Consider the following 16,692-nt stretch of genomic DNA (forward strand, 5'->3'; position numbering starts at 1 on the left):
TGTCAGTGCTACTCAGCTTTATTTAATGAGTTAATTTTCCCTTTGCTTTTGAAGGTTTGATTGGACCCAGGTGCTCTGTCCGCTTCTGCTCAAAGAATGAGGTTGGATCGGGACGAGGGTCAGACAGTATACATGGGAAAGGACCCGTATCTGGGAATCAGACCTCGGTTTATTGACCTTGCAAAGCCATTGCGTTGGTTGGGCTTCCATTGTTTCTCTTAGTGAGTGTTCAGCTGCATCTCTGAAGCCTTTCTTGGGGATACAGTTTGTGTGCACAGACCCGAGTTTGAATCATGGCTCCTTCTGGTCCTTGGACAAGTACTAAACTTCTGACAAGACCTAAACTTGTGTGTGTAGGTCTGAGTGAAAACTGGATAATGTGCCTGGCTCAGTATCTCAATTAGGTGCCCGTATTGTTGGACAAAAAATTGCAATGAATTTTCAAGGTCAATAAGCCCAGTCTCAGATGAGGTGGTTCACCACTTAAAAATATTCATAAACAAATTGTCTGGGTTTGTTCATCCTTCTGAGGTCAGCAGCCTCAATGGGTTGGGCTGAGCTCTCAATAGCCTGCTGTTGCAGATGGCAGCTGTGCGAATGTGCCCACCACCTGCACCATGTCCCTGGCTGTGGGGGGGCACCCTGCCGTGACCTGTGAGGAGATCCCTCTGATTCCTCTAAGCAGGGGAGTGCTCTGGCAGAGGGGTGGGGTTCGTTTACGCAAGAAGAGGAAAGCTTTTTAATATTTGGAGTAATTTTAACTCACATTTTAGAAATGATACTGTGTGACTAGGTGTTTGCCAAATTCCGAGTGAATTCACCTGTGTTGGCTCATTTGTCACTCAGCCACCCTGGGTCACTGTCAGTATAGCTGGGAAAAGAAGTGACTGGTGTGCCCGAGATCCCATGACTCACCGGTAACTGTGTTGCAGCGCCAGTCTTTGCCCCTCCTGAGCTTTGCCTGCTCAACCTGGGCTGCTGCTGCTGCTCAGCGAGGAGGCCAAGAAACTGAGCAGCAGCCAGCAGTTGGCACGTATCAACTGAGCTCTTTAGTGTGGTAGTTACTGGGGGCAGAGAGAGGAATCAGCCATTTTACCAATAGGAAAGTGTGGATTTGGGCAATTTCAGAACAGTCTTGTTTGAAGTATCAGGTTTCACCCCAGAAGCTGCTGATATTACTTATGTTCTTGTTCCTTCTGTGTAACTCCCTGTTACAAGTGCCTGGAATTTGCACAGAGGATCTCCACATACACTTAAATTGCTCTTGAGATAAAATGCTGTCTCTTGCTGCATTTATGTCCAGTTTTAAAAGTCCCTTTTGCAACAGTAATTAAAGTTTCTCATTCCAGGGCCCTATTATACAGCTTTTAGAAGCTTTTGTTTATATGGGTTGTATCAAAAAATAGAAATTACAAATACTAATTTGTTTAAAGAAAATTTGAAAACTCTTTACATGTTAAGTAACAATTTCATGAAAAGTAATGGTTTTCCAAAACAAAAAATGGAAGAGTTAACATTGTTTTGTAATTTTGCTGATCTCTTAGCAGAGGCCAGCGGGTCTCTCATAGCTGCTGCTGCACTTAATCTGTTGGGATATATTGTTTGAGTTGGAGTATTTGAAAAAAAATGTGATATCACCCATAAGTAGCTGGAAGAGGATGGCCCTAAATAGTTCAGATCAAGAAAGTTTTCATTCAGGAATTGACTGATGCCCCAGGTTAGGGACCAATGATAGAGTCCTCTTCCTCGATGCACTCTGGAATTTAAAAGTAACTGACAGTGTGAGACAATTAAAGGCGATGGGTAGGGGTAGGAGAGTAATTGTGAAAGAGTGAGTGATCCACTCTGGTTGGGGCATCCACAGAGCGGTGTTCTTCATTCCAAGAATTTTGGGAGTGGAGAGGAGGGGCCATCTAATGGGATTTAGTGGCAGGGGACCTTTCACTGTGGCAATTAAGTTGCTGCTCAGTATGAGTGCCGTTTTCCTCCACTCTATTTATGTGTAATTACAACATGCGTTGGCCTCTGCACTGGTCAGCTGAAAATGCATGTTGAGTCACACTGCCTGCTGATCTGAGTGACTAAGAATGGCAGCTACCTCCTCATTGCACAGTTTTCAAAGCAAGCTTTGAGCGGCAACTTCCTAAAAACTGGCTGGATAACCCTGCTCTATTTCTAGGAGTGAGTACCAGCCTGAGAGTATTGAAATGTGGTATACCAGTTTGCTCAATAGCCTGCTTGGTTTGAATTTTCTAATTCTGGTATGGGGAAAGATAATTGTGGTTAAATCTGAATGGCCACAAACCCTCCTTCCAATTAGCCACAGCTTACCTGTGGTCAGTGAGGAGTAGGGGTGAGTAGCTGGGGAACATGGACAAGTCCTCAGTCCCAGGTCAAGCTTGTTGGTATCTCATCTTCATACTTAATCAGCCTGGCTAGACAAATGGGTCAGGATTTCCCAGTTTACTCTGAAATAGCATTCAGTTATCCGTAGTATGGGAGAGGAAAGTCAACAGGAGTTACTTTGGGGGGAACATTAGAATTTTTTGTTTTTTACTTCAGTAGGTAGTTCATCATGCATGTTAAAAATACAAAAGAGTATAATCTAAAACAGGTTTTTGTATTGCCTTTGAGCTAGGAATAGTTTCTACATTTTTAAAGGGTTGTAAAGAAAAAACTTCAAAGAGATAGTATGTTGCCCATGAAGCTTAAAGTATTTACTGTCTGGCTAGTAGTTTGGTGACCCCTGGTTTATCAGTAGCTCTCCTGTGCCTGTTTGCCAGCCACCCGTTTCCCCTTCCTGGAGTAACCATTATTCTCTATTCTTCCTTATTTGGCTCAGTTTGAGACAGTAGACTTGACTCTGGCTTTTGGATGGAAAGACTTTTGCCATTTTTGAGCACTGAGTGACTCCTGGATCACAAAAGATTGTGCCTTGTGATTTTAAATATAGATAATTAAAATTTGGTTGTCCCTGTAAGTGTCTCCTGAATTAGATTTAACCACTTTTAAAGGGAATCTAGGTGGTATTGGGAAACTTTGCCCCCAAATTGCTTCAATTTTCAAAATCAAAAGTTGGAAAAGAATGGTAGTGTTAACCAAATAGCCACTACCTGATATGGGCAGTTAGCATTTTGTCATATTTGCCTTCCATTTCTCTGTCTTGTAAAACCTTAAAGTAATGACATTTTACTTCCTATCTTCGCATTTCTCCTAAAAATAAGGAAATTCTCTTAACCACCACACCTAAGGAAATCAACCATAAAATTCCCTTAAAGCCATCCATCTCCCAATTTCTCCAGATTGTCCCCAGAATGCCTTTCTAGCTCTAACTCCTCCCTCACCTAAGATTTAATTAAAACTAATTTGGATTGCCTCACTGGGTTTCTTTAGCTTCGGTTCCTTCCACCTCTTGTCTGATTTCAAGAGACCCAGCTACTAGATGGTCTTACAGAAGGCCCCACATTCTGAGTTTGTCCAGTTGCTTCCTCTTATGTCATAATTTTTCCCATTCCTATTGAGACATTTTTTATCTTGCATAAAGCTTTTGCTCTGTCCCTCTATCCAGCCTCTTCAGTGCTTCATGTGGACTTGAGTTTGAATTGAATGGAGGCCCAGCCTGCACTCTTCCCCCAGAATCAGGTAGTCTTCAGCAGTGGCCAGCACCAGGGCCTGTTAACCAGGCCTGCAAGGACGAAGCTGTTATCTAAAGGACAGGCCAGAGAGAGTGCCTGCCATTCATGGGGATCGTCTAGTTTTCTGGGTCTTCTAAGCTAGGGTGTTTTTCCTCCTCACAACCTCTCTTGCCTCCCCTGGATGGAAAAAGTATTAGGTGCCCAATCATCACTGCTTTGACTCAGCAAGAGGTCTGCACATGTGCTCACTTGGCCTGGGGGGTCTGCAGCTGTTCTGCCCCTGTGCCTGGGGGAGGTGGCAAAACAGTGCAGCCCACCACGTTCTCAGCAATTCCTCAGGAACAAGCAGGCACGCCCGAGAGCCTGCCTTCATACTTAATCTACATCAGGAGAATGAATGTGACTTGTTTTCATACAGTCTTCGTGTTAACTGTTCTTTCCACCGTGATGGACAAATTATAGCTACTACTTACTTGCTCTTAGGGGCCAAGAGGAGACACTGAAACCCACCACTTTTTCACTCAGGGTGAAGCCAGATTTTAGGGATGAGCTATTGGTGCCTGGTGGAAAGCTCATTTTGGATTCCATTAGGTTTTTAATCAAAGCACACTTCTTTTCAAAAGTCCTTGCCTCCCCAAGTACTAAGGTGTTTCTGCCTGCTCAGTTTGGAAACTGCTGTTTTAAAAACATTTGGGGGAATGTTGGGGTCCCTTAGCGGTGAGTTCTAGGCTGGAGAGGTTCGTGTAGTGAACAGAATACTGTTGCCCTAAATTGGATTACATTCAAAGCAGAGACAAGATATAGGAAACTGGCTATGTCTGGGTACCCTGTATAAAGGATGAGCAGCTTGTGGCTGGCTGCCAGCATTCTGAGTGAGGCTCTTTGCATGTAACCTACCTAAGAACTGTCCAGATCTCCACAAAATCAGAAACACATCCCACTGCTGGGCGAAAGCAAAGGAATAATCATTGCTCCCCGAGGCATATTGAGAAATAGGTTTCTTTAGCTTAATGGTGATGGGGCCAAAACGAACCTGGAGAGCAAAACAAAACTACCTTAGTCCAACCTTAAGGGTTTCAGCATCCAGGAACGCACCAGACAGACAACTGGTCTGGCCGCTCTCCCGTTACGTGGGTTACAGCGTGGTTCGCAGGGCTCTGGAGTTGGAAGTGGGTATTGCGCACCTACCCGGGCCCAGGTCTGGGTCTCCGCCCTCACCGAGGTGTTGACTCTAGTGGTGCAGCCTCTGCTGCCTCCTGCTGGGCGCCGCGTGGCTCTGCAGCAGGCCCGGGCCGCCGGTTTCAACCGGGTTCTGCTTCCCGCAGGCTTCCGCACTTCCCAGATTTGGCTCAGAGCCCCTGGACAGCAGCAGCGCCCCCGAACCCAGCCACCCGCGCGCTAGCCACTGCCTGAGCTCCGTCCTCGGACTTCTCCCCAAGCACCCAGGCCCCAGGCAGAGGATCTGCCTGGCTGCGTGTATGCGCCGGCCTCAGTTTGCGGGCGCACGTCCGCGCGCCCCAAGCAGCGAGTCTCTGCACCGCTGTAAGTGCCTGCCCCACAGCCCGGCCGCGGGACTAGACGCGCCGGCTCTCTGACGAGCCTAAGGTTTCTAACAACGTCGGATCGCGAAAGTTCCAAGACAGGCCAGACACCCGGATGAGAACCGGTCGGGGACGCGACCCTCCTTCTAATCGCAGGCAATAGCGAGAGCCAATCACAGGCCAGTGTGCCCCGCTCCTCCAATGGTCGGCCTGTTGCTAGGGCTTGTATCACTGCTAGAGGATCTGCCTGCGCAGCGCCCATCGCCGCTCCCTACCCAGCCTCGTTTCCCGCCGGGCTTCATCTCTTCACCGGTCCCCCTTGCCTCTTCTTCGCTCTCCGCCCGCTGCTTTGTCACGGGAGTGACCTGGTCTGGGCTAAGCAGGCGTTGTAACGCCATATAGGGCGTTTAGCGACATCTCTGGGCGTTGTCCATCGCTGCGGAGGCTTGAAGGAGCCAGTGTGGGAGAGCGGAACCCCAGGCTTCTCGCCTGCCCCGCTGTTTTCTTCATTTGAACGGAGACACGACCTCTCATGCCTCGTGCAGTTTTGCTTTGCCTTCTTAAGGGCATTTCTCTCATTCTGGAACCAGCCCCTGAGGTATGCGTTGTTTTAGAGGAAGCCCTTCCTTTCAAAAGGACGTTCATGAACTCATGTGTGGGAAGAAAAGCGTTTACCCGCACCTGCCCTGGGATCAGTGCCACTACTGAAGGTCTTTCTCATGCCAGGCCCTTGCTGGTCGTACAGAGTCATCCTTATGTCCATGGGGGCCCCTGAGACTTTTGCCTTCCTACTAATTGTTAGGCGACTCTGTACAGCTGGCCCAACCCACACCTCGGTTGGAAGGGCCTAAAGGCGGGTGGCAACTTGGGTCTGTCGGGTTCCATCACCTCATACGCTGGCCCCATGACGGAATGGTCAGGTAGGGTCAGACCTGGTAGTCCAGTGGACACTGAAGCCAGCCCCCACCCTTCTTAGGCATTCAAGGCTCTCTGCAACAAGGCCTCTCAGCCTACCTCTATGGGCATCGACGCCTAGCCTCTGTGTCACAGGCCCACCCTCCTTTGCATGTGCTGTTTCTCTGCTGACCACTCTGCCATCCCCTACACTCTTAGGTAGATGCGCATAACTTCGAATTGAATGGTGGCCACCCAGGGCTCTACTCTAGAATCATGTCAGGAATTTTAGGGAGTGCACGCACCTGTCTCTGCCCTTCACATGTCCCAGTGTAGAGCTGCTTAATCAGACACGGGAGGAGTGATTGGTTGCCCACTGCACAATCAAACCTGAATTTAGGAATCCAAGATCAGCTTTAGAGTGGCTACTGACTCTCTGATACCACCCTGCAATGTTTGTCATTTTTCAAATGAAGGGCTGTTAGCAGCAGAAGGGATAAGTGCTCAAGATGTGAATTCCTATCCTACCATGTCCTAGTTCTGTGGCATAATTTGTCAAGTTCATTAGTCTTGCAGTGTCAGTTTCCATATTTGTAAAATGGGAATAATACAGTCTACCTCATAAAAATGTCCAGTATTGGGTGCTTACTGTGTGCTCCAGGCACCACTTCAAAGACTTCAGAGGTAGCAATTCATATAGTCAGCTTCATTTTGCAGAGGAAGAAGCTAAGCTTTAGTAATTTGCCCAAGGTCCTACTGCTAGGAAGTGGCCCAATGGGTATTTGAACTGAGGCAGATTTGACTCCAGTGGCTGAAAACATAACTGTGATCCTCTGCTGCCTCTTAGCAGCACAGTTGTTAAGCTACTAAGGAGTGATTGGCAGCTAGCAGGTGCCCAACACAAGCCAGTTATGAGAAGTAACAGGAACAGAGGTGAACACCTATGCAGCAGGGCGGAGCCGAGCCCCTGGCTCCAGGCCTTGGCTGCCAGATCCTGTGAAGGCTGGGTCAGGGGTGGCCACCAAGGAATTTCCAGAGTGAACTGCCAGGAGGCTCAGGTGCTCTTAGTAAAGCAGAGAAGAACAGGTCCAGAGGCATGGTAGTGTGGGGCAAGGGGTGTCAGGGTTTTTTCCAAGACCTGGTCTCCTGCCCCATTTCTGCTCTGGGCCTGGCAGGACCCAGAAACTGGGCAGAGAGGTTCTGCACTGTTCATCTCCAGGGGGCTGGTAAGGTTTCTAACACTGAGGCAGCCCCTGGACCACCGGTACTGTGTGTTGGCCCTGCCACTGCCACCTTACTCTGGGTGAAGTGGTGTACCAGCGGGTAGATATGCAAGGCTGGAAGGAGAGGTGGGAGGGAGCCATTATGCTGTGGGGACCTCTCCAGGGGTTGATTGGTTTCGCCCAGGGTCCTCAGACATAACCTTTTCTCTCTGGGCTGGATCCTGGGGGCACTTGATTTTCCCTTGCCCTTCCTTGATCTGCCCTTTAGGAGAGATGGAGGTGGGCTGGTGGCCAGAGGCTCTTCCACTCTCCACACTCCTACCTGAGGTCCTCCAGCAAGCCTGTTATTGATTCGGAGCTGCCCTTTCTTAGCCAAACTGGGATTCCTGGCAGTTTTCATGCCACTGGCTTTCCCAGCATGACTAGCAGTTGGTGGAGCTGTCTCATACGAAGCCCATGAGAGTATGGCTCATCCTTGGGAGGCAGAGTTAGGTGCACGTAGTGAAATCAAAGTCACCCGGCTAGGTGGTGGATGAAGAGGAGGACCCAGGGCCCTTGACTCAGGACCCATTGTATCAGGGATGGAGCTATTTCCGGCTCATGCATGGGTCTCCCCCCAACCCCACGTATGCTCCTCAGGGCTGGTGCACAGGGGCATTGGTTGGTAGAAGACAGTGCACACTTTGGGGTGGGGACACAAGCAGGGCCTCCTCCACATCCACTGGGGCCACTTTCTTGGGAGAGCAGTATGAGGGTGCAGCTTAACCTATCTTTCATATTGGGGATGGGGTGTGGATTGGGGAAATGGGCGGGAGGGTAAGCTGAGCTGGATAAGACCCAGGGCCAGACTTGGCTAAGACCAGCCCAGTCTCACCTAGCTGCCTGCACCCATGCGGCTTCCCCCCTCTCCTCCCCTGCTTTGGTCCTGGGCTACAAGCTCATTGCTGCTGTGCAAGTCTGGACCTGGGGCCAAGCCTGAGCTTTGGGACTGTCTCAAATCCCCATGTTTCCCACTGAGTGCATGAGGGGTCGGTGTGGAGGTGGGAGGTGGAGGGGGGTCCAACATAAGGCCAGCAGATAGGACCCTGGCCAGCCTGCCCCCTGCCTTGGTCTCTGCCAGTGTTGGGTGGCCTTGGTGGCTGCCAGTAGACCAGGGGCTCTCCAGCTGTCAGTCCCATGGCTGGTCCCTGGTGGGGAGGCTCCAGTCCTGCCTGACCCTCCTCTCCTCTCTTTCCTTGGTCACCCCTCCCCACATCATGAAGGTACTCTAGCCATGCCCTTTGGACCCAGCACTAAAGCCTCTGCAGATGTTCTCCGGGCAGCTTTGCTCCCTACCCTACCCTCTCCATGGAGCAGTCTGCACCTGGCAAAGCCCAGGTGGGTTCTGTAGCAAGCAAGATGATGGGATCTGGAAACAGTTCATTCCCCCAGCAGCCAAACTCTGGAGTCTGCCCAGCCTTATAGAGACTGTGAGGTCATCAAACCCTGGGCAGGAAAACCTGACAGGCAGGTGCTCAGGACCTCAGCAGGCAACCTCCTCCTCTGGTACCCCCATGTCCAGTCTGTCACCCCACACCACAGAGCCTGCTGCTGCCACATCCTGGCACCTGGTCCCCTTTCTCTCTCCCCGACAGGACCCATGCCCACATCTCAGCAGCACATTGCATCCTGCCTCTTGGCTGACCCCACCCAGTCACCCTTCTCTGAGGTCTGGACCCTGGTTTCTAAAGCAGGGTGCTAAAACCCTTTGATGACTCCCCTGCCCTCTCCTAGTGTGGCCTTCAGTGCCCTCATGTGCCCTCTGCCTCTCCTTCATGTGCAGCTCCTCCAGCTTGAGCCCACCAGCCCTCTAACCCTTGCCCATGTGATTCCCCCTTGCCCACCACACAAGGGTCACTTCTGGAAATCCTTTTTTCCCACTCCCCTGAGACCCCCACAGGATGTTCTCTCCCTCTCTAATGTCATAATGCTGCTTATCACTGAGCCCTTTCCTTTCCTTGCCCCCTGGAGCCAGGGATTCAGACAGATCAGCTGAGGGCCAGTGGAGCCAGAGGAGGTACCAGCAGGGAGGGCAGATTTCACAACTGGGAGGGAGGGAGAAAAGGAGAAACCCAGGATTTGGCCTGCAACTGAGAGTAGCTTGTGCACCTCATAGACCCCTGGGGGAGCTGGAGCTGGCAACGGATTTTCCAGTAACTGCAGAAACTTGAGATCCTCAAAGGAGTCTTTGTCATCAGCCTGGAGCATGGAGCTTTGCCCCTCAGTGCCGTTTGGCTGAGTAGAGAGGCCCAGATGCTGGCGTGCATTGAATCCAGCTGATGTGTGTCTGTAGACCCTGAAGGAACCCCAGGTCCTGCCCCAGGCCATGGCCCTGGAGTCTGGGCCTGAGACAGGCAGCTCTTTCCAGGCCATTTTGCAGCCTGGACCCCAGGCACAGCTGCATCCCTATCCTCCTCCTGAGGCCCCAAGCCTCATTCAGCAGCATGTGGAGACCCCAGCCTTGGTGAACTAACGTGCCCTCCCTTGCCTGTGGCCACATACTCCCTTGACTGTGGCCACAGATGTCCCTCCACCCCATCCAGAACTAGCTGTGTGGCCATTTTTGAGGCTCAAGATGCCCAGTTCGGTAGGAGTAACCACACCTTTTTTCAGGGTTGATAAGGATTGGTACCAGCTTTCCCACACTTCACGATGCTGGCAGCCTTGCTATCACTCACTCTCTGACCAGGCAAGACACAGCCACACCCCTGGAGGCCAGGGTGATCCTGCTGTCAGCTACAAGGGAGCTGGCGAGCAGAGAGGGTGAGATCTTGGTCACAGTCACAGGAGTGTGGAGGTGTCCAGGAGACACCTGAGATGTGAGTATGTGCCAGGGAGGACAGATTTAGGAGATGGAGCTCAGGAAGTGAGTGGTGGACTGGGCAGTGCCCTGGGTGACAAGCCCAGACCCATGCTGCCCACTGGGCCAGCACAACCCTCATCCCATATTATTTCCCTGTTGGCTTCCCTCCAGGTCAGGGGAGGCCCCCAAGGGCTGGGACCTGCTCTGGCCTCATGCCTGCTCTAGGTTGTGGTATCTCAACAGGGAGCCTGCACCAGGAAGTGGAAATTCATGAAGCTGGGCAGTATGGGAGGTAGTGTATGTATGTGGGGAAAATTCCAGGCTCTTCTCTGTAGTGCTGCTCCTCCCTGGGACCCTGGGGAAGTAGGGCTGTGGGCTTAGGAAAGAGCATGGCTGCATCTTGCTATAGTCTCAGGGTCTGGGACCTTGTAAGACGGGGTGGGGGGGGAGGTGTCTCTGAAGTTCTTGGAGACTTGAGACTGGGCTGCAAGGCCCCCATTTGCTTTCTGCCTCCCCCAGGTCTCTCCAAACCCTCCTTGGGCCAGGTGAGGGTGGTGGTAGGACAAGGACAAAGTTGAGAACTGTAGGTGATTGTTCCTGCCTGGGCCAATCACCACAGGCCCTCCCAAGGCTACTTCCTTCCCCACTGGGGTCTTTGCCTCTTTTCTACCAAAACCTTGTCCCCACAGTCCCCTCTGCAGGGTACCCAGAGTGAGAGTCCAGGCCCCATCTTGCATGCGTGGGCATGGCAGCTGGGTCCTCTGACTAGGCCAACCTCCCTTCAGGTGGTCACCTGGAGCTGCCATACCCTCTGTACCTGGTCCTGAGTCTCTGGGAGAATAACGAAGTCCGTAAGGGACACTGAGCCCCTAGGAAGCCCCCTTCCCTGGCCCTGCTCTGTCCTCCCTAACAGGTGTCCCTGAGTGACCAGCCTGGGCCTGGTATTTCTCCTGCCCTGCGGAGCTCCTGCACCTGGCCTTTGGGGTTTTAACTGCTGTTTACAACCATTACTTCTCTTCATATTAATGGACACAAGACTGTGCAGGACATGGCTGTACTCATAGGGCCCAGAATGTGTGTATCACACAGCAGGTCCTCACAATTGTGATCGTGTTTGAGCCACAGAATGGCACTAGCCCTTGACAAACACCAGGGTATGAGGCAGTGGCAGGCAGTTGCTTCAAACTTTATTTGAGAAAATCGGAAGGTAAATGTATCAAAAGAGTACACAGGTTGGCGGGTGGAGATGGTCAGTGATGGCTACTGGGAGGAGGGGGTGGGGAGCAGGGCCAAGGCCCTTACTTGGCTCCAGCTTGCTCTGGCTTCCCAGCTTCTGGGCCCCCAATTTGGGCCCGTGCCTCGAATGTGACAGGGATAGTGATCTCCGCTGACTGGGTGGCTGGCTTGGGCATGGGGGCCTCCACAGTGAGTGTGCCCTCAGGGGACAGGGAGGAGGAGACCAGAGTGGAGTCCACACCAGGGGGCAGTCTGGAGGAGCAGAGGAGGGAGAGCAAGAGTCACACACCCGCACGTCGCTGCCCCTCCTCCCTGCGGCAGCCCTCTCCCCATCATCCACCCCGCCACCCCTTACCACCTCCCATGCCCCCTCCCCGCCCCCCGCCACGATTAGTCGCCATGACTCACGTGTACTTTCGAGTGAAGCAGCGGGAGATGAAGCCGTGCTCGTCCTGCCGCTCTTCGTGCTTGCCTGGCAAGAAAAAGGGATCAGAGGCTGCGGGGAGGGGCCGCCTAGGGCCCGCCCATGCCCCACCGCGTGACCCGACTCCGGGCGGGCAAAGCTTGATTAGGATTTGAGGCACCCCCCTCCCCCGAGACTGTCCCGGGCTCTCGGAAGCTCCTGGAAAGTTTGATTCAGGGCTTCAGAGGGGCGGGAATGGCGCCGGGCAGGCGCACACGCCCCCTCCGTGGACCCGGGCTAGGGCAGGGACAGTGCCGGGGAAAAACGCCTGTCTCCACGACGATCGCAGGCCGGGGCGCGGGTAGGCTCACGAGACCTGGCCATTTGGGGATGAGACTGGAGGTATCTCCGACGTAAAGGGGGGGCGTTTCTTCCCTTAACGGAGCATTTCCAAGGCTGAAGGGGCCCTCGGGAGCTCCCCACAGCCCCCATGCTAGAGTAGCGACACCGGCCCGCGGCCAGGGCAAGGAAGACGGCCAATCTCCCGGGCTGTGGCCTCCGGGTCCTGGACGCAGTGTCCATTGCCCAGGCCTCTGGCCCATGTTTCCACGGCCCACCCACCAGCTTCGTCCCCGCAGGGCCGGGGGCTCACCTGTGATCTCTACCACGCCGTCCTTGGTCTTGACCGTCAGCTCCTCGGGGGCGAAGTGGTTGACGTCCAGAGACACGCGCCAGCGGTCGGCTGTGTGCCGGATCTCCGAGATGCCGCTGCTGAGCTGCCGGCTAAGCGCACGGCTGTAAGGCGGCGCGGCCCCCGAGGGGCCCTCGATCGCAGGCCCGGGCAGCGCGCGCACGTAGCCCGGCCAGGCGCCATGGCTGAACCACTGCGACCAATCCTCAGGCAGCCGGGGCAGCCCGAAGGCCTGGTCGAAGAGGCGGTTGTGGGCCGGGTACCAGTCGCGGAAGGGGTCCCAGCTGGGGCTCCGCAGGAGCGAGAAGGGTACGCGGCGCTCGGCCATGCTGGCTCGGCCTTCTGCCTCCGAACGAGGTTCGAAGAAATGCTGAGAACCCGACCCCGCCGCGCCTTTATAGAGGTCTCCAGCCGGGTATTTTTAGCAGGCGGTGTTTCAGGTCTCTATTAATGGTAAAGACTGGCTGGGGCAGCCCCGCCCCCCGCATTCCTCCCCTGCGTGGGGGGGCGGGGACGAGGGCGGTGCAGGCCCTGCCCACAGCTGGAACCTTCTGTTCTGGACAACAAACGACTGGCGCACTGATGCTGGCGTGCTGCCCAGTGCAGACACTCGCTGGCCTGGGCGCTAAAGGGCTGCGCGCCGCCCGTGGGCAGACCCATGCTCTTGTCGGGGAGGACAAACGAGAGAGGTTAGGTTCCTTGTTTCAGGCCACACAACTAGGAAGTGGCTGTGTAGGGATTTGAACTGCAGGGTGTCCGAAATCATGTCTAAAGAAGCAGTCTGGTGTGTGGTTGGTAGACTGCGAGGTCTGGAGCCAGATTGCCTCAGTTCTGCCATTTAATTGAATGAACTTGTGGAAGGCAGACACTTCGTGCCTCAGTTTCCCTATCTGGAAAAGGGAGAGGATAATAAATCTTACCTCACCAAGTTGGTGTGAGGATTCAGCAACTTGATGTGAGCAACGACTTCAGTTCAGGGCCTGGTACCTGATAACTGTTGATTATAGGTTTGATTATGTACCTGGAACTGAAGAGGCAGGAGAGTGGGTATGTGTCCCTGTTGCAGAGGTGGTGGCATGTGTAGGTTCGGCTGTCCGCCCTGTGCCCCCTCAGTGGGGTTGACCCAGATCAGAAGCCCAGAGGCCTGTGCTGACAGGGGTCAGGATGAAGGTTAATGGCAAATTTCCCCATTATGTCTGTCTATCCTTGCAGATCCCTGGACAGGGAACTGGAAATGCAGTGACCTTGAATCTAGTCTGGGTTTTGCCACTGACTTACTGTGTGATTCTGGGCAAGGCCCCTCCTTTCTCTAGATCTCAGTTTCCCTTTTTACAGATTACGATCTCAAAGCCCCTTGTGCTTATGATTCCCACAGCACAAACTGAGAGGGTGCTCTAGGCAGTATGGTTTACTCAAACTCGCTTGGAGCCTGAAGCCTACTGCTTCATCCTAGCTCCTATCTGACCACCTGTGGAATCCAGGCCCCCATCTCTCACCTCTGGGAGAGGGTGCTGCCCCTAGGCTCCTGCCATAATCCTAACATTTCCTCTCTCCTGCCTTCATAGGCATGATCCCTAGCCAGCCCGCCATCTTCTGATTTATGTCCTATTATCATCCCTCTTTTTAGATGAGGAAACAGGTTAAAAGAGATTAAAGTGATTGGTCACTGTCTCTTGTAAGACACTAGCAGTGGAAGTCTCTTGCCCCTATACTGCCCAGGGCATAGAGCAGTAGAGGGACTCCCGTCTTGGGTTCCCCTCCTTCCTCTCTTTCTGAGGCCCACTGTGCTTGCTACCCATCTCTCAGTGCTGGGCTGAGGCCATACTCCTGCCAATTCTACAGGTGACCTTGCCCTGCCCGGGGCTGGAAGCCAAACTCCAGGGCACTCAATGAGCTGGGGGTGCTGACAAGTCTCATACCCTCTGTCAGTCAACCTCAGTTTCCTCTTCAAAGAGAGTGCTCCTGGGTTCCTCTTTTTCTTACCCATCTGCTCTCCATGAAGCCCCAAGTCTGAGGTCACCTCTGGAAAGGTCTCTGAGCTCCTGGAGCTCTCACGGGCCAAGGGTGGGAGGCAGACAAGACCTCTGCCTCTGCCTCACCTCCCTGTTGGATCATGTCATGAGCCCAGTGGGTCTCAGTTGATAGCTACTGGCTGCCCCTCGAAGAATACCAGCTTCAGGAATCATCAGGCCTGGGCTCCCTGGTGCTTGCAGCCGCACCTCTCCCAATTCTATAAAGCCAGGGTGAGGTCAGAAACCAGGGAGGGCCCTCGTCTGCCCCTGCTTGCCCACCGTGGCCCAGCCTGGAGCTCAGGTGCCCCACCCTAGAGGGAGCTGTCAGATGTGGTCATGGATGCTTTCAAGTGTAGTCCTGCCAGGCGCAGCCACACTCTGGGTGGGGGCTGCCTGCTTGGCTGCCAGCACTTTGTAGACATAAGCTCCCTTCATAGCTCCCTTCATTTTGCCTGAAATCAGGGCAGGGAACATCCATCATTGCTGCCCCAGCCAGAAGTTGTGCAACCTGGGCACACTGCCCACAGGGAATGGGGGAGGCAGTGTTGAGAATCCACATCCATCCTCAATGGGTCAGTTCTGCAGGACTATTAGATCACCTGCCAATCCCAAGGGAGGGATGTGGGTGGCTCTGGGTGGTGGTAAGAAAGGGTGGGGTTGTGGGAGAAAAAGGACTTGGGGTCATACAAGGCTGGGCTTGAGTCTGGGTGCTGTTCTTCACCCTGTTTGTGCACCCATGTCCACATCTGTAAAACGTGGCTAATAATGCACCCATCTTGCAGGGTTGTGGTGAATCTCCAATGTGATAATGTTTGTGAAGTGCCTTAGTAAAATGCCCATTAAGGAAACAGGGCCTTTCATTATGAATACTGACATTTAGACTAATGAGACTCACCCAGTTGTATGTGCTTTACTGAACATCCAAGTATCTTATCGGAGTCACATTTTTGAGATGAGAAAACTGAGAATCAGAACTGCCCCATGGTCACAGAGCTGGTAAGGGAGTGGGAGGGGTGGGAGCTCAGGCCTCCTGATTCTCCATCCAACAGGGGAGAGATTTCCCAGGCAGTCCAGGGAGAGCTGTGGGCTGTGGGCTGTGGGCCTGTGAGCACAGGGCAAGGTATTACAGCCAAGGGTTGCCTGTTGGTCTGGGGTCCCTTCCACCTCTGACCAGGTGCCCTTCCTCCAGGAGGTTGTACCCCTGTACCTGGGCACAAGTCTTGGCAAGAGGAGCAAGGGCTGCATATCAGCCCCCTCTTACCCACCTCCCCAAATGTGCTTTGATGGTGATCTTCTGCTCTAGCATTCTGGGCACTGAGCTGCCAGGGATGGTTTTTCTGGGATTAAGGGGATAACTCCACCTTCAGGGATTTCCCAGAAGCCACAGAGGGGTTGGGGGGGAGGTGGATGCTGCAGGGTCTGAGATTCCTTTGTCTGAGGGCCCCTCCCGTCACCCCTAGTCCCAAAGTCTGGGGTATTTTGTAGCAGCCCCAAGAACAGCTTCCCAGTCTCCTGGCCTGGCACTGTGCCTGAGATCTGGGCCACACTAGCCACACCCTTGGCAGGCCTTTGCCAACTGCAGCTGAGCCAGCCCCACCCTCCCTGGCCCAGCCTCAGAGAAAGCTCGAGAGTCTTCACGCAGCTACCCGAGCTCCCTGGAGAGGTCTGACAGCTGACAGATTGTGCCAGTCACTGAGCCTGCTGGGAATTTACAATGTTAGCAGCAGTAATTAGAGCTCATGGTGGGTGAGGGTGGCACCAGGTCTTTCTGGAAGAGTCTAGATACTGCCTCTCTGGAAGTCCATTTCCAAAAATCCATCTCCAGCCTGCCTACCTTCTAGGCCTACAATTCTGGCTAGCTTTGGGGTGACCTCACCCCCATCACTGCTGAAGGGGAGCCAAGGAGGTACCAGGTGGGAGGGCTGGGGGTCCGTTCTCTAGCTCCTCCTGCCCTGCTGTCTAGCAGAAAGAATTTGTCTAGCTTGGGAGTCTGGGGATCTGCATGTCTGACTCTGTAACCTTGGCCTACAGCCAGCTCCCATGACTCATTTTCTTCATCTGCACAATGAGACTGTTGGACTTGGTGTTCTCTAAGGCTCCTTCCAGCCTGGTGAATCAATAGTTTCGCCTCCACTGCCCCCTTCCCCCCAGGTCCCCTGCTGCCCGCTGTGTCCTCTAATGCTGCTGGAGGGCATGTGTCTGTGGTGAGTGGAGA

The 16,692-nt window shown here is 53.4% G+C and overlaps 1 protein-coding gene across 1 annotated transcript; it reads right to left on the reverse strand.

Annotated features, from left to right (window-relative positions):
• Nucleotides 1-11,305: 11,305 nt before the first annotated feature.
• Nucleotides 11,306-12,880, reverse strand: HSPB1 (heat shock protein family B (small) member 1). Its single transcript, XM_017654032.3, has 3 exons — nt 12,427-12,880; nt 11,780-11,843; nt 11,306-11,623 (listed from the first exon to the last, which is right to left on the reverse strand). Exons 1-3 carry the CDS (start codon nt 12,791-12,793, stop codon nt 11,434-11,436), a joined length of 621 nt encoding a protein of 206 aa, XP_017509521.1. The 5' UTR covers nt 12,794-12,880; the 3' UTR covers nt 11,306-11,433.
• Nucleotides 12,881-16,692: the final 3,812 nt, after the last annotated feature.

Source organism: Manis javanica, chromosome 10 (genome assembly GCF_040802235.1).
Source record: "Manis javanica isolate MJ-LG chromosome 10, MJ_LKY, whole genome shotgun sequence".
Lineage (NCBI taxonomy): Eukaryota > Metazoa > Chordata > Mammalia > Pholidota > Manidae > Manis > Manis javanica.